This window comes from Saccopteryx leptura, chromosome 4 (genome assembly GCF_036850995.1).
Source record: "Saccopteryx leptura isolate mSacLep1 chromosome 4, mSacLep1_pri_phased_curated, whole genome shotgun sequence".
Lineage (NCBI taxonomy): Eukaryota > Metazoa > Chordata > Mammalia > Chiroptera > Emballonuridae > Saccopteryx > Saccopteryx leptura.
The window spans coordinates 28,638,598-28,662,727 of NC_089506.1; the positions used below are offsets into that span (position 1 = coordinate 28,638,598).

General features: G+C 42.1%; 1 protein-coding gene across 1 annotated transcript in view; it reads left to right on the plus strand.

Moving 5' to 3' along the window:
• The window catches only part of KCNU1 (potassium calcium-activated channel subfamily U member 1), a 136,367-nt gene that overhangs the window by 89,999 nt on the left and 22,238 nt on the right, over positions 1–24,130 (plus strand). Inside the window, exons 21-26 of the mRNA XM_066383593.1 lie at positions 7,682–7,769; positions 11,656–11,880; positions 13,533–13,692; positions 18,389–18,415; positions 20,604–20,678; positions 23,896–24,035. Of these exons, the coding sequence (XP_066239690.1) occupies positions 7,682–7,769; positions 11,656–11,880; positions 13,533–13,692; positions 18,389–18,415; positions 20,604–20,678; positions 23,896–24,035 (715 nt within the window). The remainder of the gene's footprint in view (positions 1–7,681; positions 7,770–11,655; positions 11,881–13,532; positions 13,693–18,388; positions 18,416–20,603; positions 20,679–23,895; positions 24,036–24,130) is intronic.

The window sequence follows — 24,130 nt, forward strand, 5'->3', positions numbered from 1 at the left end:
CTCCATGTCATGAGTGATCCCAAGTGGCCTCCATCTCCATTATCTCCACTGCTTCTTGACAGGTCACTGGTGCTAAGTAAAATGTTATAATACTCAGGATGCCTTTATTCAACAGGCTTCCTTCCAGTGATGGCTTCCAGATGTGAGGAAATTTTAAAAGTCTACAGCCCTCAACACATCATTAGGTCCTTCCAATGTTTCCAAAAATCTGTAATCACCAGCACACTAATCATTTGTCTCCATTTTGACATTCAGCCACAGGTATTTTGGAAAATTAAAGAATGTGGATAAGAAGATGTCACAAATAACTTCCTATTTCTAGGGGTAAAAAAATCTAATAGTATTCACTTACCCTGGAATTATTTTTATTTTCTCTGCACAGTTTATAGCCTTTCAATTTGACGTTCCTCCCTCTCTCCCTCCCACATATGCAGATACACACACACACACACACACACACACACACACACACACACACATGTACACTCACAGTAACATTTTGCTGATGCTAGTTTTTCAGTCCTAAGTTTTTGGAGCGAGTTATTGCAGTAATTGCCCAGGCCACGCCTCTTACCCCACTGCATAAGGAAGGTGTTTTTGTCATGCTAGTCTCTGACCCAGGCTTAATCCCATAAAACCTTAAAAAGGGTATTAATATAATGAGAAATGAGCAGTCTCATTGATCTGCTAGTTTTCAGATTTTTCAAATTTCTACTTCCCACCTCCATATCCTAACACAAAGTAAAAGAAAGCCCTTTACTTGTAATTTGCATTTGTTTCAGTAATATGTTTTGGGGCAAACGTAAGAGAGTAACTGATTAACTTGTTCAGTTCCTAGTCCGTGAAACAGGGAGACTGACTGTAACCCTACCTGTGCATAGAAGGAAAATATTTTTCATTTAGGTCAACCTCTATGTTCACTATGTCATTTGATATTTAGAAGGGTTAGGTGATGCTGGAAAAAGCATCTAAAAATACAACCTCATTCTCTAGAGATTGGATGAGGAAATTGTTCCCAATTAGATGTGAGTCTTGCCCTAAGCCCCAGGCTCTTCTGCCCAAGGCACAGACTCCAGCCTTTATTAAAGGTACCTGCTGCTTGAGGTCATGCCTCATTTGTCCTCACATTGTAGAAAATCCCAAATGCAATATCCAGAAAATATAAAAGGATTTAAATGAGGGCCCATCTGGGGAATGGGTGAGGAAAAGGAAAGTTTCCTTCCTTTCTTCCTTTCTCTTTCTCTCTCTCTCTTTTTTCTCATTGATCTTCTATCTGGTAACAATTTAAATTATGAGATGCCTACATGCATGTTTTCAGAGAATATATCCTGCAAAAAAGCTGTCAGCTTATACAAATCAGAAATAAAGCAAAACTTAGCAGAGATGCTCAAATGTGAACTCAAATGTGGGTTTATCTATTAGAACCATCCTGTTCTTGCCTTCACCTGGGTTGGGGCCACTCTGACCTTGGGTTTAACTTCTAAGCAAGAGGGTGGAAAAAATTCTCTGCAGAGATTTTAAATTGTAAACATTGAAAACAGAGGCCATGGATTTGATGGACTCCATCTGTAAAGCAGCATTTAAAGGCAAACAGAACACTATTCACAACTGATTTGGTTTACCTTAGAACACAGTTTACGTTCTCTTATGTAGACTGAAAAAAATATTGCACTGATTACAATGATATCTTAAATTTTGATATCTTAAAAATACCATTTACAGATTTAAAAAAATCACACCTACTATCTTTACTATTAAAGTTTATAATTCCACCATGGCTTCCAAAAGACTTTACATATGCCAAAGAATCAGGAGACAGGAACCAGAAGGAAAATGGAAGATATAATTCACTGGGACTGGCTTGTCTTAAAACACATAGGGCTCCGGCCACCCAACTGTTTTTTCTTTCAGTGAACATCAGCCAAACTCATCTTAACACATAGACATGTGTACAGGTTTCTGAGCACACCATAAAGAGTTTTCTGGGCATGGAGTTGCAAGGTGTATTTTTCCTTCCCCTGTCTTCCTACCTCCCATGGAGTTTTTTGTTTCAAGAGGGAAAAGGATCCCCATTGTGACACTGGAGTGACAAGTTTAGTACTGAAAGCTTCCTGTCCTAAGCAAACCGGAATAGCCAGTCACCCTGGCTGCCTCACAATGGGAGTCCTAGTCCCCTCCTTACCTAAGGTTTTCCCACATGGCAACCCAGAGGGCGTGGTGCTTTAGAGACAGCCATTCTGCTGCCAATGTGTGTCACATCCCATGACATTGCATGGGAGGTTTTCTCCCAGTTTACCCAGTAAAGGAGTCTCAGCAAGGATATCTGGTCAAGCTGGAGGGAGGGGAGGTGCAGAGCCTGGTGCACACTTCCCTTTCTAACTTCAAAGGAAGGGCTCACCGAGGGCTCACTGATGGGGAAGGGGGACCGTGTTCTCTGCCTTCCTGAGATTCTTTGTGGGTGCTTGGTCCTAAAGTTTCCCAGAGCTCCCAGGAACCCTTTCCACCTGCTCATGCACAGGTTCCTTAGGGGAATGCACTGTAAAACTTAGCCTTGTTTTTAAACTTTAAGTTTTCCTCCAAGGTAAAAATAATGCCTTGTAATGAGTAAATGGCAACCAGGTGAAACCCAGAAAAATAAAGTCGAAATGTGGCCACAAAGGCTCATATTCTGAAATTGGACTATAGCACATGTGTAGGTATATAGGGATGTATGAAGAGGGTGGGGCAAAAGTAAGTTTACAGAACATTTTCCACAATACAATAGTTAATAACACAAGAATAAGCTGTTTCATGTACTCACAACTGTAAACCTACATGTTCCCTGCCCTGTCTCTGTGCGTAAGATTTAGAGAGAGGGGGTGGGAGGGAAGGAGAAAAGGATGAGGATAGAGTGGGAAGCACCAATTATACAGCTGCCCTCACATTTCCAAATATTCAGTGATTTTTTTTTTCTTAATTCACAAAAGGTGGTGGTCAGAATAGACAATAAATGAGTATTTTCTGGTTAAGTATGGACGGAATAGCCTTGTCACTATATCCAAAGTCATTGGAGATAAGGCAGCTGTAGCCTTCAAGATACAAAATCCTCATTAGCACGAAAGGCATCCTGAAACTAAGGGTTTTTCCTCTAGTTTTGGTGCGATAGATTACGACCTTCAGGAGACTGTTACATTAGTTTTTTCCAAAGTTTGAACCAACTGAAACTCTTGAACACTAGGACACATTCTTCCTTTTTTCCCCAACCCTCAGCCAAGGGCCTTGTTATTCACTCTATGCTAAGACTTTATGAAACTTGTTATTTTTATTTAGCTCAGTTCTGGGGCAAATAATATATTTTTCTGCATCCAGGCCAGAAAACTCTCTCCTAAGAACTTACAAGCCGCCTATGGAGTTTTAAGGAGGTTTCAAATAGAATAGTCACAAGCCAGGATTTGCTAACATATCCAAAAATGGGGCCTGTAAAAAAAAAATAATAATAGGTGCCTTTTGAACTTCCTAATAGATATTGTGAACAGTGGAGGAGCTCATCCATTGATCCATTAGTAGATCATTTTCAAGAATAATTTGAGTCAATTCTGTAAATTGGAGAAAATACTGACCCGTTACTGAAACCTACCCTACCTTCTTAATAGAGGCGATTCCGCATGGCTTATTCTTTCTCTCGTCAGGTGCCACCGCTGGAAACTGAAGGCACATTGTCCTTAACTTATATTTCCCATTCAGTGGTATGATTCATACAGGATAAATTGCTGTGGTCATCACAGAATAAAAGTTCTCTTTAGAATAGTTCCACACAGCATAGAGGAAAGAGCCTGCCTTTCTCAGCTGGGACGTGTTCAAACATGTGCTCTCAAGACGGGCTTTCTGCATATGAAAGCAGCCCGGAGAAAGGTGGTCAGCAGCAAAGACAGCTGGAGGCTTTATTCACATGCTGCTCTGCACATCCACAAGTAGACTGGCTGGAAAAGCTGTTCTCACCCAGCACGCTGGAGCTATCCACTTTCAAAGGGGGAAGGTAGTTCAACTTTCAATGCCTCTTGGATGATCCCAAGTGAAAGTACCACGTGTTGCTTATGCAATAAGAAGCCTATCTTATGACCCGTAAACCAAACCCATCTTCATCCCAAACATGTCCTGCTGAGGCCCCTCTTAGATAATCCCACCATGTTTCTTGCCAGGCTACATAGAAAGCCTCTTCACCTGAAAAAACGTCTGTCTGTGGCCAGGATGTGGCTTTTCTCCTTTTGTCCTGAATGACCTGGATGGTGCCCTGTGGCTACCTTTTCCTCCAATAGCATCAGCCTTTATGTTATAATCCTTGTTTCCAAGTCCTAAGACTGCTAATGCTGCACATTCTCAAAGATGATTTATTAATCTCTTTAGGAAGGTATAATTCTGCAAGGATCATGTCATTTGCAAGACATACGGCAGGAGGGAGCTTTAGTTAAGGGATGGTGAACGGAATTGCACCGGGTTTTGCTTTGGCAAGGACACCAGATGGATGCCTTTATGATGAAGTGGGTCTTCTCCAGCCTTTTCTTTTACGAAGGTCTCCAACAGGTGTTTCCTCTAAGGCATATCTGTTTTCCATAACATCAGAATGAAAAAAGAAATGAATGAAGAATGAAGAAAGCTGTCTGTGACAGCTTGTGTACATAGATCATGCTTTTATTATGATAGAAAAGTGCATAGTGAATGATTTGCTATTCTGAGTCAAGTGAAAATATGCTCGGGAGAAGATTATCTTCCATGTGCCAAAAGGAGATTTAATTTTCAGATTTAAGACCCTTCATTTATTATGGGTGGGGTGGGGGCAGGGGGAGGAGAAGAAGAAGTGGGGAAAAGCTGAAGAAAGTGACCAGAAGAAAAGTAGTGGTGGTTGTAAATTTGAAGGAGGTGGCTGTGCACGAAGCCACCTCCCTAAAGGTAAGTTGGTGCATTATATCAACATCTGAGGGAAGATGTCTAGGAAACTACACATGGAGAGAAAAGAAGGTTCTATGAATAACACAGTCAGTTTTCCAATTCTGATAAGAATGAAAACCAGACTTGGCCCTTAGGTGTGTTGCCTTTAACAAGCCTGGCATGAAGCCATCACCACCGTTCTGTCCAGCACCATTAAGAGAGCCAGTATGGCTCTTAGGATTCTGGGTCGAGGCTCATGACTGAGGGATATTTACACATGAAAAGACATGTTAATTTAAATAAACAAGGTAACCCATTTTGGTCAAGCTGACCTTGAGGCTTGCATTACCCCATCTTCTGGCTAGGTAAGTGACTAGAATCCACTAACGTTATAAGTAGGTCTTGATGGGAGAGAAAAATAAGGATTGCACATAGTCTTTGGCTTATCTCATTTGTAATTAGCCTCTCTACTTTTCCAAACCTTTTTCCAGTGCCCCAGTTCCCTACCCCAGTTTCTCAGCCTGGGTCTTCTCTCTATCCCAATGCTTGAGATCTGACACTTCATTCTCAGTTTAAGTAAGTCCTTTTGTCTGAAAAAAAAAATTATGATTTAAGATGACAATTTAGAAACTAATCTGGTTAAAAGAGAAAAAAAAGTGCTTGTCATTATGCTGGTGTCTAAGACTTTGGGCTAAATGTTGAATAACAAGCTATATTAATTCACAGGGAAAACCCCCAGCCCTCAGCACAGAGAGTGATAGTTGTGTTGTTCCCAGGGTGTAGAGTATAATCTCACAGGAGAATGGTGCCATCAGCTATTGATTACCTGGGCTGAACCCATAGTGTGAGACAGTGTAGTGCGTCCCAAAAGAGGTTTCAAAGGACGGTAAAATATATTTTTAAATAAACAAAGTAAATATGAAAGTAAATGTTAAAAATTTTGTGGTGAAACAAGTGTGTGAAACACTGATTGTACAAATTTTAAAGGATTTTATTTGTGCAAGGCTTTTCAGAACCTTCACATGCTCAAGTGTAGTATGAATATCAAAGAGGTGATACTTTTCTCAAAATGCATTGGACTACATTTAAAAAACAGTTCCTTCAAGCTTCTCCAGAAACTGATATTTCGTGGAATATGTTTTTTAGAGAAGGTATTTGTGTTAAGATAGGATGGCTTATGCTGTGGAGGAATCATGAAATCCCAGTGGCTTTAGCACAAGTGTGTATTTCTTGTTCATGTTACATGTCCAGCACAGGTCAAGGAGGCCAGGGCCCTCTCCTCCACATTGTCTCTCATGTACTCAGGCTGGTCATCTCTACGGCAGTTTAGAAGAGAGCCTGAAGAATAGCATGGCTTTCACTATGTCAGTCATTACTTCTCACTTTTCACTGGCCAAAACAAGTCATGTGGCCCCACCCAACTGCCTATACGCTAAGGAAGGTAAGAATTGGATATTGTGAGGCCCAGTAACCTCAATCGTAGCATTATATTCAAATGCCAGCTTTATAATTGTTAGCTCTTTGACTTTTATCCATAAAGTAAGGGGTTTTCTATAAAGTCTCGGGAAGAAACAGAAATGTTCAAATATTTCAATTGCTTCCCATGTTCCTCATCCCCCTTAAAGTTAGCAGGAGACGTGTGGCTAGTTCTGGCCAACAAAATGTGAGCAGCAATGATATGTACCACTTTGGGCCAAGGTACAAAAGCCTGGGCTTGATCCTCCCGTTTCTTTCTCTTCCCTTGCCTTAATGACTGAGGATGATCTAAGTTCCACATATGTAGCCTGAAGATGGTAAGGTCCCCGTCCTCCTAAGACTCTGAGTGGCTGTGTGGAGCAGAGACAAGTTCACCTGAATGAGTACACACTGTGAGTGAAAAACAACCTGTGTGTGTGAAGCCCCTGGGATTTTGATGTTGTTTCTGCAAACTACACTTAGATTGTCTTGACTCAAATACATCCTTTTGAACCCTAAATTTTCTGTGACTTTAAAAGAGTTTCCTTTATTCCCTATTAAACACATATACATTCATTAGGAGGTAAGTGAGATTTTTCAAGATCATCTAACATTTTTTGGTGATTGAATACATTATATGATAAACATTGTGCCCAACTGCAGTGTGGAGTGATCATGCGGAGGGCTTTGCCAAAATTTAGATCAAGATTAGAGTAGAATCTAGTCAAATACAGGTCAGTGGTGGAAGTCATTAATAATGCAAAATGCATTTAATCAGTAAGTATGTTTCAACGGAGACCTATAGGAAAAACATCAAAAGAAGAGGGGAGGAAAACAGGCATGGAGAAAGATGCTGCCCATGACTTATCTCACAGCCTTTAAAATTTTGTATTCAGGTACCCAAAACACCTCTTATGACTTCCTGCAAGGAATAGTATCATCAGGATAGTAGCAAAATTAAGAGTAGAAATAATTATCTTTGATGCACATATAGTCTAAGGTAAAAGGACTGATGGGTCTGTTAAACACACACAGATGCATGTACACACACACACACACATAACACACACACACACACACAATTCTTGTGGCTTTTGCCCAAAGTGTTTTAAGCGTGTCTTCAGCTATGACATAGTCTATACATTCATCTCCTGGTGTCCTTTAGACATGAATCCTTGTTCTGGAGTCTCAGAGACCTAAGGTTATTCTTCTAGTGTTATTCTTCATTTTGGACACGAGGCTCTAATGGATTCTACATCTTGGCTTTGTTATACCAGAGCCACAGATGTTCTCAGGCTAACTCTCCATTCTTCCTGTTCAGGAATTATCTCCATGAAGTTCATGACTGTCTTGATAGCAGCGGCACGTTTCACTGGTGCAAAGCAACCCCTTTGGACCAAGTGATTCTGGTAAGTGATCTTGCACCAAATCTCAAATAAAATAAAGCTCTTTTAGGGTAAAATGAAGCACTTCCACTAGTGATAAGTACCTGCTATATCTCTTTGTAAACTCTGAATTGTGGAGGAAAAACACACCCCACCAACCAGATGAATGGCTTGCAGAGTAACAGATGCGGCATTTGACAGACTCTGTGGATAAAATGCTGGGATTTAGAACAGTTAGATCAGATTCGTCAACTACTTTTTTTTCTCCTTTTAACAGTTTAGCTGAGTCAGTTATTCAGAATAATGTTCTCTAGAAATGTTGCTGTCTTGCTAGTAAAGCTAATTAATTTAAATACACCAGGGAAACATACAATTTACAAGAACTCTGAAGTCTTTCTAAAATATTAAACATTTTCCTAACCTATTGGTTTTAAAGTTTGAATTTTCTATACTAGTTTTTTTAAAAGCTAGCTATATTTATACTTAACACATTAGTCAAGAATGCATCTTCTATCTAGTTGCCTGCCCCCACAACTTAGGGGAATTCTTATAGATATTAGAATCCTGTCCCTGTCCCTGTCCTTTCAAAGTAACTCAAGCTCGCTAAAATGTAATGTAAAACACCTTGTACCCTAATTCAGGCTCTGATATCTTATTTCTGGATCCCCATCTCTTCATTTTCCACAGTTAGAAACTCAAGTATAATTTTAAGAGGTTCATCTTGCTAGCAGTAGTTGTATGGACCCTATATAAGTTTTTCAGCTATGACTAGTTGACAATAATTTTTTTCTTGCTTTTCAAAAGTAGTTTAGTTCACTTTTTGTTACACACACACACACACACACATACACACACACACACAAAACACACACATAATAACTCTTGTGCTAGTATCCTGAGAGAATATATTTCAATTTCTGTAAAAGCATGATCAATCATTTGATCAAGAGCACATAATTGTCAGAGCTGTCATATCAACTAGAAGATTTTAGAGTTGCTAAAACTCACCATTTTAGCAATTATGTCTTATTCTAAACTCAGCAAAATAAGCATCCGTTGATCAGGCAGCCAAACATGTTTGCAGTGGGAGGGAAATCTTTAGAAAGGTCGAGAAGCTGTTTGCAGACCCAGTGGAAATAGATGTTTTATTAGACCACATTTATTAAGCGTGCAGACAGGTTTCTATGATAGTTACTCCTTCATGACATTTGATGTGGAATATAGGTCAGAACACCAACTGAGTCTTTTGATAAGTGTAAAAGGGCTTCTAGTTTAAAAAATTCTAAAGGTTTTGAAACTTGTGACCCTAGAGGAAAAACGACCAGATTACAGAATTCAGGGAGGCTTTGAACTAGGTTCAGTTTACAGAAGGGTCAAGTGGAAGTGATCACTTTAAGTTATTTTGAACACATAGTTCATCCTTCCTTTCTCCCCAAAGCCACCATCTTTCTCAGCTGGGAGACAGTTTTGTGCCATAGTTTCTTGGAGAAATTGCCTCTCTAGCTGTGCCCATTAATGCACTCTGCCATGTATCTTGTTTCTAATTGTTCAGTGTTACTCAGAAGAGCAATTGTTGGACTTCAGGCATGTTGCATTAAATACTGTTAGAGGCTTCATTATTCAAGTTAAAACTAATTGGATTAGCTAGAGATGATTATTTAATAGATTTGGTTAAGATTCATATCACTCTCTAGGAAGGCTCTCCAGAGAAGTAGTTTTATTTCCCTTCACAGGGTGATTCCCTTTGGAAAGAGAGTATTTCCCAGTATATGCTAATTTGACAGACTCTAATTGTTGAGATGTCAGATGGTAACTATTTATCCTGTTAGATTTCATCAGCCCCTGTTTCGTGGGAGCTTGTTGTTTAACCCACTAAGGACTGACATGAGAAAGAACGGTATACCTATTTGAAATATTCTGGTCTTCACGTGCTCGGAAATGTAAAACAACTCATACATGATGTGCTTTTAAATATATTTAACTTGCTGTCTACCAGCTACCAAGAGTCCTCCTCCCAAAGTCTAGGAATTCTGTAAGATTCAGGTTTGATTAATCGTTATTGAACAACAGTTAATGAGTCGAACACTGTACTTTCAATATATTATTTAGTTTCCTCAACAGAATTAACTTCTATTTATTTTTAAACCATTTAAACTTAAAGTCAGAAAGATTAACGACTTTGTTCATACTCATGTAACTAATGGCAAAACCAGAATACAAAGCCAGGTCCAGGACTTGCTCAAGTCCATCCCAGCTCTAGGAGAGGAGAGAGTGACTCATTTCCTGAAAAAAATCATACAAAGGCTTGAAATAAATTTCCTTCAGTAATACTATTTCTTTTTGTAAAAAAAAGTTACATTTATTGTTTTTTAAAGTCTCTGAGAATGTGGGGAAAACCTGATCTAAATATTCATCAAATTAGAGCTGTAAGGGATATGTGAATAATTGGCAAAGCCAATAATAGTATGAGACATATTCAATGTTTGGGATCAAATGAAATTTTTATTTTATTTTATTTTTTTTTAAAAACATATTTTTTTATTTATTTTTTTATTCATTTTAGAAAGGAGAGAGAAAGGGAGAGAGGGAGATAGAGAGGAAGAGAGAGGAGAGAGAGACAGAGAGAGAAGGTGGGGAGGAGCTGGAAGCATCAATTCCCATATGTGCCTTGACCAGGCAAGCCCAGGGTTTCGAACTGGCGACCTCAGCATTTCCAGGTCGACACTTTATCCACTGCGCCACCACAGGTCAGGCCCACATGAAATTTTTAGAGCCTTTTAATTTCTTTTGTCCAGTTTCCATGAAGAATTTTTCTGTTCTCTGGACAGAATCTATTGAATCAGCTCAATTTTTGTAAAAGTGTGATCAATCACTTGATTGGAAGCACAAAATTGTCAGATCTGTCATATCAACTAGACTATTCGGGTTGCTGAAACTCATCATGTTAGCAATTATGCATTATTATAAATTAAGAAGAATAATTATTAAATATAAATATTGGGCAGAACCATGTCAAATTGCCAATATTCAACCATTTTTTTACCCATAGAAAGGTAATTATATATGGCTCAAACAAATATGTGTTTTTATATGTATGCAAATCCACTGAAAACTGCAACATCTTGTGCAACTTGATGCACTTCTGAGGGCTCACTAGAAGCCATAAGTTTAGCAATGGAATTTGGAATATTTCAGTTTGTCATTGACTCTTACAATAACACATATAAGGCTAAATACATATAATAAAATTAAGAAATATTTCCTGCCTGACCAGGCAGTGGTGCAGTGGATAGAGTGTCAGACTTGGCTGCAGAAGACCCAGGTTCAAAACCCCGAGGTCACCGGCTTGAGGGCAGGCTCATCTGGTTCAAGCAAGGCTCAGCAGCTTGAGCCCAAGGTCACTGGCTTGAGCAAGGGGTCACTGGATCTGCTGTAGCCCCCCAGTCAAGGCACATATGAGAAAGCAATCAATGAACAACTAAGGTGCCATAACGAAGAATTGATGTTTCTCATCTCTCTCCCCTCCTGTCTATCTGTCCCTATCTGTCCCTCTCTATATCTCTCTGTCTCTGTCACCAAAAAAGAAAAAAAAAATTTCCTATTTGGTTCAGTGATTTTTATAGTGAATTGAGAAATAATGATGTTGATCTAAGTTTTCATTGATGCGCCCCAGAATAATAGAAAACTAAAAAAAAGTAAAATAAGAAGGAACTCCACAAAAAGATCAAAAGTATAATTGCCTTACTGTGAATAAATTCTATTTTTTATGAGCAGCTTGCAAAATGCTGTTATCCTTATGAATGTACTGCTGTGATGGACCTAGAAAAGTTGGGATGAGGGAGAGGAGCCTTTTTTGAGGGACTCATTCTTGTTTTTAAAAATGACCAGATTCTGGCATGTTTAACCTTAGAAACGAATGGACAAGTCAAAACATGAGTTTCAGAACCACATTGTAGCATGCGTCTTCGGAGACGCCCACTCGGCACTGATAGGACTTCGGAACTTTGTAATGCCCCTGAGAGCCAGCAACTATTCCCGGAAGGAGCTGAAGGATATCGTGTTCGTCGGGTCTCTGGATTACCTGCAGAGAGAATGGCGATTTCTCCGGAATTTCCCCCAAGTATACATTTTGCCTGTGAGTATTACATAAGGGATAGTGAATATTTATATATAATGATAATAACACAAACAATACTAGCATTACTACTAACAGTTTGCCGTTATATAGTAGTACCAGAAACTATTTTATGCATTTTATATATATATTAACTCATTCAACCCTCAAAATACCTCTATGAGCTAGATTTTAAGATTGGGATTTAAATCCAGACATTATGCTCAGGAGTTACCATGGTTAACGATGATAACCATGTTTTATGGTCTTTATAGAAATAAGACTCTCTCTGCATTTCTGAATCTGATTCTGACATAATGGTTAACCCTAAACTGAGACTACCCTGTCCTTATGCTCTAATTTCCTCATCTTTTCTGGAGGAATTAGGTTCACATTTCTGAGAAATGGGTCCATTATGCATATGTGGCATTATGGTTGTAACTGTATTTGCTCTGAACCCTCATAAGTCTGTATCCCATTATATACTACCATTTCTCTGAATTTAAAAAAAAAATATGTGTACTGTGAAATGCACCAAAGCATTTGATTTTTTAATAAAAGAATGCTGGCTATATGTAAGAAATAGTATTTTTTAAACCTCAAAAATTGTTCTCTCAAAAATTTCATTTGCTTCTTTAAAAGAAGCCACCATAAATTTCTCATCACCACTCCCTTAGTTTAGTTTAAAAATAAAGGAAGAAAAAAAAGACCTGAATTCTTCTGATCCAGCTAATGTTAGATATTTCCAATTACCAATATTCGAGTTAAAGGTAACAGCAGTCAGAGCAGTAGCTGCCCCTATTTTTCCACCAAAGGAAAGGAACAGCCGTCACTTTGCAGCTGACCCAGAGAGCACAGTGGAGGAGTCAGCTGCAAGTGAAATAGTGAGGACACAAAATTTGCCTTTAGATACATGACTTCTCCTTTCTCTGATTTCCCCCCCCTCACCACTGTCTCCCTCCCTCACTTCTCTTCTCCCACTTGAGTCATTTAAATGGATTCAGACTCCTCACTCTCTACTTTCTTTAGTCTCCTCCAGACTTGCTTTCAGGAAAGGGTCTGTGAAATGTAGTCACACTAAGATACTAATGATTGATAAGGCTGTGTCAGATATTGGCTATTTCACAAAGTCTTTTTTTTTTTTTTTTTTTTGTATTTTTCTGAAGCTGTAAATGGGGAGAGACAGACAGACTCCCGCATGCGCCCGACTGGGATCCACCCGGCACGCCCACCGGGGCGATGCTCTGCCCACCGGGGGGTGATGCTCTGCCCCTCCGGGGCGTCGCTCTGCTGCGACCAGAGCCACTCTAGCGCCTGAGGTAGAGGCCAAGGAGCCATCCCCAGCGCCCGGGCCATCTTTGCTCTAATGGAGCCTTGGCTGCGGGAGGGGAAGAGAGAGACAGAGAAGAAGGAAGGGGTGGGGGTGGAGAAGCAATTGGGCACCTCTCCTATGTGCCCTGGCCTGGAATCAAACCCGGGTCCCCCACACGCCAGGCCAATGCTCTACCGCTGAGCCAACCGGCCAGGGCCTCACAAAGTCTTAAGACCAATTCAGTGGTGGCTGGAGAGGCTTTGGCTCAGAAATCATTATCACCCACAAAGATAGACCACCATGAACCATGATACAAAATCAATCTATTGAGAAGTCTTTCTGCTCGGTTTTCTCCCGTTAGGGATCTGCACTCTATGCTGCAGACCTCCAGGCAGTCAACATCGAGGAATGTGCCATGTGCGCTGTCTTATCCTCCCCATCGACGTCATCAAGCAGCCAGACTTTAGTAGACACAGAGACCATCATGGCCACCCTCAACATAGGATCACTGCAGATGAGCTGCTCAGCCCGGACACTCTCACAGCCGGGTAAGAATGGCACCCTGACGGGAAGAGGCTAGGGAGAATGGGATAAGGAGAGAGAATTAATTTTTCTCTGAAGAATATACTTTATTCATGGGGAGGAGGAGTGGACAGTTTAGTCCTTGGGAACTCTAAGTCAACTGAAAAGTGGTATCCATTTTCTAAATGGAATACATGTAATACCTTTGCCATTTTAAGTAAAATCACAGAGTTGCCAGTGCTCATGTTGTTACTAGTCAAATATCACTGCAGATAGCAATTTGCATATTATTTTTATTAATAGAAGGTATAATTATTATGAATGAAATTCTCATTGGAACTTATAGATGTTCAAGTTATTATTCTTAGTTTTATAGGTGTTTTCAATATATGAATTTTAGAAGATTATCTAAGGTACGTTCCAGCTTCTGTAGACTAAAAACGTCATAATTCAGCTTCAGATTGCAAAGTGATGGTGAGAACAGGGATCTCTCTGGGATGAGGAGCAAGTCTTGGCCTCCTTTGTATTCCTCTCAGTGCTTAGTTCAGTTATGAGTTATGGTCACTGAATAGATGCTTAGCACGTATTTATTGAACGGAAGCAAATGAGCCAGTGAGCTGGACTCTTGAGTAGTTTCCACACATTTCCTGTGACCAAAATGTGCTTGACGTAAATTCCCACTACAAAGTTGTGGTTTCCCTCCTCCTCGCCCCCAAATAGAAGAAAAAGCTTTATATTTCACCCTCTTTCTATATATTGACTACTGGCCACTGAACCTAATGTGAAAGTACTCTTACTGAAGAATTTTCTGTATCAAAAGCAGATTTCCAACTCAAATAAATCATGATTGGAGTTCCCTGGACCCAGCACTTCTCTTGGGGATGTTGATCCTCAGTGTCAAGATCGGGTGCTCCGTCCTCTGGTCACGTAGCTGCTGACTACAGCTATTCCCCTTTGCACGGAGCTTGGAGAGGTCAGGCTTTGAAAGCATTGCAAGGCTTTTATGATTATGGGTGTGGATAGGAATGCTCATGAGTCAAACTGGGAAACCAAAAGAACTCTCTCTGAATCCCAGGCAGTGTTGCTAGGTAGGAAAATATCATGTTCTTGGGGCAAAAGAATAAACAAGTAATCAGGTCGAATCTTTGGTAGGTGAACTAAGCCAGCTAGGTGACACACCCTCACTAAGCAGCCAAATTCCACTCAGCACCCAGGAATTCGGAGTTCTATGCAAAGAAGAGCCAAAAGTAAGACACTTCATGATGTTAAAGTACACTGAAAATCCAGACTAAGGAAGTATGAGCCATACTTCTGCTGAGCAAATCTGTAAGTCCATATAAAGGCTGTTGTGCCCTGGCCGGTTGGCTCAGTGGTAAAGTGTCAGCCTGGCGTGCAGAAGTCCCGGGTTCGATTCCCGGCCAGGGCACACAGGAGAAGTGCCCATCTGCTTCTCCACCCCTCCCCCTCTCCTTCCTCTCTGTCTCTCTCCTCCCCTCCTGCAGCCAAGGCTCCATTGGAGCAAAGATGGCCCGGGCGCTGAGGATGGCTCTATGGCCTCTGCTTCAGGCACTAGAATGGCTCTGGTTGCAACAGAGCAACGCTCCAGATGGGCAGAGCATCGCCCCCTGGTGGGCATGCTGGGTGGATGATCCTGGTCGGGCACATGAGGGAGTCTGTCTGCTTCCCCATTTCCAACTTCAGAAAAATACAAAAAGAAAAAAAAAAAAAGGCTGTTGTGTCCTGCATGTAGATCTTTAGCTCAGCAGTTAGGCTCCCTTAGATTTGCCCAAGATCTGTGTGTGCTGTGGATGTGAGTATGGTGTTGGAGTAATGTGTGAGGTTAGTGCATAGTGTGTGTGAATATATGCAGGTGTGGATGTCTGTGTGCATCATGCTTGCAAGTTTCCAAAATTGGGCAGAGAAGAAGTATTGACTTTAAAAGCAGTATTATCAATATACAAATGAAAATGCCCACTCAGTAAAAGCCTGGGATAAACAGACAACATTGTAAGCCACCTAGTTAATCATCTGGGTGACTTGTCCTTCCTGGTATTTTTTTAATCTTATATCCTGTATAAGCTAGAAAGATATAAACCTGATTTCAATTCTGGTTTCCTTTATATCTAGTGATTTTCATTCTTTTACTAGTTCATTCAACAAAAATATATTGATTCTGTATGGTATGTCATATATTTTGCTATAGGCCGAAGGTTGCCCTTAAAGGAGCAGCTGACTGGATTGGTGGAAGGAGGCAGAAGAGAGAGGGGGGAAAAGGCCTGGAAAGGAGGAAGAGAGAATAAAAACATGTAAAAGTATGGGGTGGGCAGAAGTAGGTTTGCAGTTACAAGTACACAAAACAGTTTATTCTTGTATTATTATTTATTAATTATTGTATTATTTATTTGTATAACAAGTATAAACCTACTTTTGCCTACCCCTGCATTTGAATTTTCATTAAGCATGAATAGTTTCTTCCCCAAAGATAGAAGGGAAAGTTTAGAGGAGAAATTACTGTGTATGCCTGGCACCATTTCTTTTACGGATGTCATACCCACTTGGGTGGTGGGGAAATATAAGTCCAGATGGGCTCTCCTGAGCTCCCTAACAAAAGTGATCCCGTCTGCTCTTTTGCTGCCATAGCATCTGTAAAGTCACATTCTGAGCAGGTGTGAATAGCAAAGCAACATTACTCAGAAACCTCACCAATTACTCTAGTATTGTAGGAATCTATCTGAAATTTATTTATAGAAATCCTCAATGTGTGGAGAAGCCTGTTTCATTCTCTTTTTTCAGCAGGTGTGAATAGCAAAGCAACATTACTCAGAAACCTCACCAATTACTCTAGTATTGTAGGAATCTATCTGAAATTTATCTATAGAAATCCTCAATGTGTGGAGAAGCCTGTTTCATTCTCTTATTCATTGGATTTATTGGGGTGACACCAGTTAACATAATTATACAGGTTTCAGGGGCCCAATTCTACACCACCTTATCTATACACTGTATTGGGTGTTCACCATCCCAAGTTAAGTCTGTTCATCACCGTATATGCCCCCATCATTTTGGTTCTCTTAACCACTCCTCCTATTTCATAGTAATATCCTCTTGCACCATACAAGGCAGTAGTGGGAACACCCACCTCCCAGAGCTGACCGTGGGAAGGACTGTGAAATTCGGCCAGGAGGTGGGAAACACCCCCCACAGGGAGCACCGTCCTCTGACTGGCTAATGGGAAGTTTTCTTTCCCTTTCTCTAGGACAGTGGTTCTCAACCAGGGGCAGGTTTGCCTCCAGCAGTCATCTGACAATGGAGAAAGTTTGTTTGTCACAACTTGGGGGGGGATGCTATTTTGACATCTAGTGGGTTGAGGTTAGAGATACTGCTAAGCGTTTTACAATGCACAGGACAGCCCTATATGATTAAAAATAAAAACTTTTTGACTCAAAATGTGAATAGTACTGAGATCAGAAATCTCACTCTGGTCTCTCTGATGAGCCTTTTGGGGGCTCGGTGGGCTTTTCTACGTCATCACACTTGTGATAGACTTCCACGTGAAGCCCAGCTAAGACCCCCACGCTATTGCGTACAGGGATTCATACTCTCTACAGGGATGTCAGGATGTGTGGGGACAGCAGAGGGAAGCACCTCTGAAGTATCAATAAGAGGCCCGGCCTCCTGGACATCATGGAAAACGTTAGGTTTCCCAGTGACGCTCTAATTACTGCCCTGTCACATCACAAGGAGAACAGGTTGGCAAACCTAGGTGCTGAACTAAATAATCTGTGGCATAATCTAAACACATAATGATAATTAAGCCTGACAACTTAATATGCTACTGAAATTTAAATGTACAGTAGCAATCTACAATTAAGCACTCTTTTATAATAATAGCCTGCCAACCTGAGAGATTTCAGGTATAATACTGTGTACAATTAGCTAACAAAAATATTGACATTAGTAAAATGTACCCAGGCCATGATCTGACACATATTCAACTTAACCGTTGCTCTGCAAGAAAAGATGGAGTTAAGGCAGGAACTCCATTGTCCTTCAGCTGGTGTCAGAAGCAGATGCGGAAGCCGTCGCTTCAACCAGTGTGACATGGCTGTATCCCATGAGAACATTTAACTTGGAAAGTCAGGATAATCCAAGGCCTTTTTTAGAGCGCCCTGGAATGAGAAAGAGGGGGACTCGAAGGAGGATTGCCCCTTTGGGGAAAAGTGAGCTCCAGATTTTACTGAAAATGTCAGCCAAGCCTTGTCTATTTTAGTAAGGCTCCAGAGTGGCCCTAAATAGGACATGGGCTTTGAAGGTGGTGCTGAGTGGAGTATGAAAACCCATCCATCATTCACAAGCTGTTTCATCTTGGGCAAGGTATATATATAAACCCTGAGTTGGTTTCTTCCCAGGCGCCCTAACTAGACCGATTCACAGACTCGTGGGACTGTGGTGTAGCTCTTATCTCACTGCAGTTTCTACGGCACACAGCAGTCAAAGGAGTCTTCACAAATATAAATGTTTTTCAGATCACGTCAGTCCCCTGCTTTAAACCCTGTAGTGACGGCCCATGACGATTATACGGAAGCCTCCCAGGGTCTTGCGGGCCAGTAGGGAGTTTTCTCCCACTTGATCCTGTTTATACCAGCTCTGTCCTGCCAGAGGTGCCTGATTGCATTCCCTCTGCCTGCATGGCAGCGTCTCACCCCTCGGGCTCCGTTCCAAGTTAGAGAAGCCTCTCTCCAAACCCTGTCTAAAGTCCTCTCTCCAACTCAATCACTATCCCCTAAGGTTTATTTTTTTCACAGTACTCATCACCATCTGAAAGTATTTTTTATTTGCAACATGTGTCATGTAAGTGGAGGCAGAGGTTTCCAGAGTCCTAGCACGAAGTAGATACGCTTTTAAAGTTTGCAGAAGGAAGAAAGGAAAGAAGGAAGGAAAGGGACACACAGCCGATAAAGCTTCTTCTGCAGTTCTGAAAATAAAGCGGAATCTCAGTTCCTGGGACTTGCCTGCATCACGGAATCCCAGAGGTTTTGATTTTGTTTTTTTAAAAAATAATAAGTTTAAAGTTTTCAGATTTATCACAACTAAGATTCACCAGTGAATTAGAATATCTGAACCCCCCTCTTTTTTAGTTTATTGAGGTAACTGGTTCATAACATAATTCTATATCTGTATGCATTAAAGCGTGGTCGCACCAAGTCTGTCTCTGCTTCTCACCATTTATTTGACCACCTTCACCCACTTTGCCCTCCCCCAACCCCTCCCCTCTGATGACCACCAACCAGTTGCGTGTATCTGTGAATCTGTTCTAGTTTTGTTTGTCCAGTTCTTTCTATTTGTTGTTGTGCTTGCATTTTTCTGTTTTCCAGTCTACATGGGAGTGGAATTATAGGATTCTTGTCCTTTTCCATCTGACTTATTTCACTTAGCACGATGCCCTCAGAGCCCAGCTTTCCTCTTAAACCGCTGTGTGAGCAAAGTTAGCCGCCCGGCCTCCGTTTCCTCACCCAGATTCCTGAGGGCACTGCCAGCTCTGGCCAGAAACCACATGTGTTGGGCTCTTTCTGTAGAGTGTCAGTTTTTACCCTGAATCCTCCTTGAAGCATGAATCAGAATCTCGGGGGCTGTCAGCAGTCTATTCCTGTCTACTCTGCATTAACAAGAAGTGGCTGTCGCACTGACTGTTTCTTGGGGAGATGAAAGAGGTGGTAAATAGTGTAGTGCATGGCATTGTCTCGGACAGAAAACTCCCTCTGGGCTTTCTCCCCCCCACCCGCCCCATCCCCATCTCAAGGGCCAGAGTCCCACCACCCCTCCTTTGTCTGTCTCCCAGGCTGCCTTACCTGCCTCTCACTCCATGCATCCCACGCCTCATCTTCCCTCCTTACCAGCTACTTGGATTGGTAAACAGAGGGCCCTCCAAATATTTTACCCTTTCAAGGCAGCATGGAATTTTAATTAAAAGCAGAATTCTAACTTCCGCAGTATTTTTGCCCTGTTACATAGCATTTTTAGAAAAGTTATAAAAGATAACCAACAGTTTTTTAAAGCATAACTTCTAACGAGGTCATTGTGTGTGTGTTTGATTTTTCAACCAAACCCCAGCTTTCCTTGTCCTTCTTTACATATTTTTAGTTTAACTTGGGGACCAAAACTGTGGTGCTGCGCTTGTTTTTGAAACTCTTCGCAGTTTCCCACCTGATGAAACTGTTTCGGCCAGTGCTGTGCATCGGCCCCCCTTCGGAGTCCAGGCTCGCCTCCCGATGCCGGAGGGAAATCCGTCTGTTAACTGAACGCAAAGGGCGAAGGTGCCAGTGATGGACTCCCCCTGTCTTTAAGGAGCTCCCAAGGCGTTCTGGGCTTGATCCACCAGACAGAGGAGGCGGCCAGTTCCGCTGAAGAAGAAAGGTGTCGGTAGCGTCTCGATCTGTAGATCTCAGAGAGCGCCCGCAGCCAGGAATCGGCTGCAGTATTACCAAGTGCACACACGGAGAAACATCGCCTGTTTATTCATAGTTTCCTAAGACTTCTACAAGCAAATGGATGTGGTTAGAGGCACTGCCTGCCTGCACCATTACCCTGCACTACCACGCTGTGGAGAACAATCGTATTTCACTATGCTGTCGATAAGCAAGTACTAGGAGAGCTTTATTTTGTAATTCATTAGAAATGCCACTTAGAAAACACACAGTCACACACACACTGTGTCTCAAAATGAGAGGCCAAGGATGCCCCAATATTTTGTTTTTTAAGTATAGAAAAGGATTTGGGCATGAGAGGAACTTTACAGTAGAGATAAAGCATCAAGTTACAAGGTGTAATCCTCCATCCCGTTAAGTTGTGCTAGCCACTTTGTGTGCATGTCTCAATGTCTTCTGTTCTCTATTGTTGTCTGTGCCTACAGAGGGGATTTCCCCGTACTTCAATGGATGTTCTGGGCTCTCAAAATACCGGAAAATCCCCATCCTCACCGAACTGAGTAAGTTCTGTCTCAGAGACAAAACTCAAGGGAGAAATCTGTATGATCCATAGTTGGTGTCCCAGGGTTCTTTCTAAAATCCAAAGTCCAAAAACTGAGGCAGCAGAATGGAGCCTAGAGAGCATTAAGTGCTTGACGGGGCATGACACGGGACTCTGGCCCTGTGGGTGACGTCATCTGGCAAGGCCTGTTGTATCTGGGTGTCAGGGCGCAGGAATAGCACCTGCCTTCTCTGCTCTTTTGTTCAGGAGAGGGAGGGAGACCAGCAGCTGACTCAGTCTCATTCAGAGACAGTCTCCCGTGGGAGGGGACATGGACTTGAAGACTGCCGGAAAGATCTTCCTATGCCAACTTTGCTACCCCCGGGACTTTAGGTCAGGCGCCTCTCTTTCCCATGGTGATGCCAGGGCTGACACGGGGGTGAGCGAGTAAGGCACCAATGTGAAGACTTACAGGAGATGCTCACTGGTAGGGCCCTCAGTCTTTTGTCCAGATGTCTTCCTTGTGTCGTCTTCATTCTGGTCCTGAGTGGTGGTCTTCTGAAATGGAAATAGTAAATACAGAAATATCAGAATAAGTTGTTATCTCTCACTGACACCTTATGGAAAACACTGTGAAATGTTCCTGGATGTGAGGCGCTCCGGGAGCAGAGAGCAGGGCGGGGAAGGTGCCTGTGTACATTGGGAGGGAGTGTTTGTGAGGCACTGGGGGATTTAATCCTGGTAATAACTGATGAGAGAAGGGGAAGATACCAAAAAGGCAAACAGTGCCGTTAATACCGTTGGACCATCTCAAAGACGATCTGTAAAGCTGGTCCTGGGCATGCGATGTGACTGGATTCTATAGTAGAGCCACATTCTTAATGGACATTTTATGACTTTGAGTATCTAAGCTGAGCGAGATGCTGTTCACATTCAGCTTTGAAGATCTCAGGTCTCTTGATCCTGACTGGTACCAGCCAGCCTGCTTGTAACTCACTTCCTCTTAACTGTCAGCTACAGTTCTTATTTATGTTTTAATTTTATTTTCCTACCCCTTTGAACCACCCCTCACCCTGAGGGGTCGCTGGATAAGGACTCTGATTAGGAGACTGGAAGGGAAGTCAGAGTGGCTGGGAGGGCACCAGGCAGGTGCGCACTGGCCCTGCAGTGCATCTGGTCACTCTCGAGGGACTTACAGCTTTGTCCAGCTGAAGACTTTCTGGCACCAGGCGGCCCTTGTCGGATCAACCTAACAAATCACCTGCCAGCTCACTGTTGTTTTTTATTCTGTGGCTGGCTGGACAGGGTCCCAGTGACATGGGAGCCACAGCACTGACTGCCAGCACTTCGGTACAGAATGTCCAGTGGCCTTGAGGAAAGTGCCCAGGAAAGCTGAGGCCCCTGGTTTAGGTGACACAAGCATATCTGGATGAGGGCTCCTGGGACATGTGCATGTACTGGGGGTTAGCAATACAGGAAGAGGACATTGTACGTGCTTAAGAAATGAGGTTCATGTTAGTGAGACCTTGCTCCCTTTAATAAAAGTATATAGTTCCTAGAAAAAAATGATTCACTAATTCCTAGCAGTATATGACTTACCCCAAACTTACTAAGGAATAATTTAAAGAATTAAGAAACAGTCTTAGTTAGGAGTGTGTTTTGAGTTATATGCCCAGTAGATTTGTTTTGATCTGTATATGACAAGAGCTGTGAAGGGTAGAAGACTTTAAGCTACTTGTAAACGAACAAGTTTACAGTTTCATGGATGCAGGCAGAAGATGCAAAACCACTGAGTCAGAGACAAAGAAGAGTTTATTAATCACAACAATAGCAGTAGCCAAAATATCACCACTTTTGTGCTGGTTGCCAAAGCCCTCGTTCCCACCGTGTGACATGACAAGGGTCAACTGACACCTGTACTCACTGTGGATTGCTTTATAAGACAGAAACTAGTAAATCTTTCATAATGAGCAGTAAGCATGCCTTCTCTTTGCTCTGATGGGAGACATCATCTCAGTTTTCCAGTGCCATTCTGTGTGCAAACATTGTGTGTATGAGAGAGAGAGAGAAAGAGAGAGAGAGACAGACAGACAGACAGAGGGAGACAGAGACAGAGAGAGAGGGGGACAGATAGGGACAGACAGACAGGAAGGGAGAGGGATGAGAAGAATCAATACTTTGTTGCGGCACCTTAGTTTCTCATTGATTGCTTTCTCATATGTGCCTTGATCGGGGGACTATAGCAGACTGAGTAACCCCTTGCTCAAGCCAACAACCTTGGGCTCAAGCTGGTGAGCCTTACTCAAACCAGATGAGCCCAAGCTCAAGCTGGCAACCTCGGGGTTTCAAACCTGGGTCCTCCGTGTCCCAGTCTGACACTCAATCCACTGCACCACCGCCTGGTCAGGCATGTATGCAAACATTTTTAAAGCAATAGTCTTAGAAAAGCCATCAGTGCCCCCACTGTCACTCCCAACAAGGACCAGTTCCATTCACTTCAGAGGCTGCTTATAGGAGTCTGGGTCGTAGCCTGGGCCAGTATAGATATGCTCATTGTAACATAGCCACTGCTACACTGGCCTCAATTAGGATGGTTTTTGAGCCCTTGAGTATAATCCATGTGTCAGCAGCAGCACTGGCAGCACTGGGAAGCTTGTTGAGCACACAGAATCTCAGGCCCCACCCTAGACACAGTGAATGAGAATCTGTATTGAAACAAGACCCCACATGATTCATTTGTGCATTAAGTTTTGACAGCTACCACTTTAACTCATTCTGGACCCAGATAATCTAGGAACCCAAGTATATACCAAGCCATCTGTGGCCTACTATTATGAAAAAGTCTATAACTAGGTGAGCATATGTTCCTATTTATGCCTCTTGTCCCAGTGCAGTTATTGAGACTGCCCCCTCTTACTTCTAAAAGTGTCCTGGCTTGAAAGATAAGTTACATAGAAGGGCGACAATCAGGACAGTTGCATGAAGAAACTGAGCCTGAGAGACAAGGATATCCCCTTGATTTTGAGCATACACAAGAAGGATTCATGTCTTTATTTGATGAAGAATATACTTAGAAAAAAATGTACTGAAGTAGGGGCAGATCCCACATTGACCCCAACGTAGGCATCAAATGCTTTGATCAAGTGGTCACCCATCGGTTCGTCTGTATCAAAGCTGTTCCTCTATTCTTAAACGTGCCTGCTTGCCTTTTCCTGTTTGCCTCTTTTGCCTTGCAGAAAATCCTTCCAACATCCACTTTATTGAACAGCTTGGTAGAATGCAAGGGCACCTCCCAGGAACAAGCCTGCACCTCAGCACTTCCTTTGCCACAGGCGCTGTCTTTTCTGGAAGCTTCCTGGATTCCCTCCTGGCCACAGTAAGTGCAGCTAAGACGAGGAGCCCCCAAGACCAAGCTCCTAGCGGAGGGAAGAGCGTCTGGCTTAAGGCCTGGGTACATGATGATAACGTCTC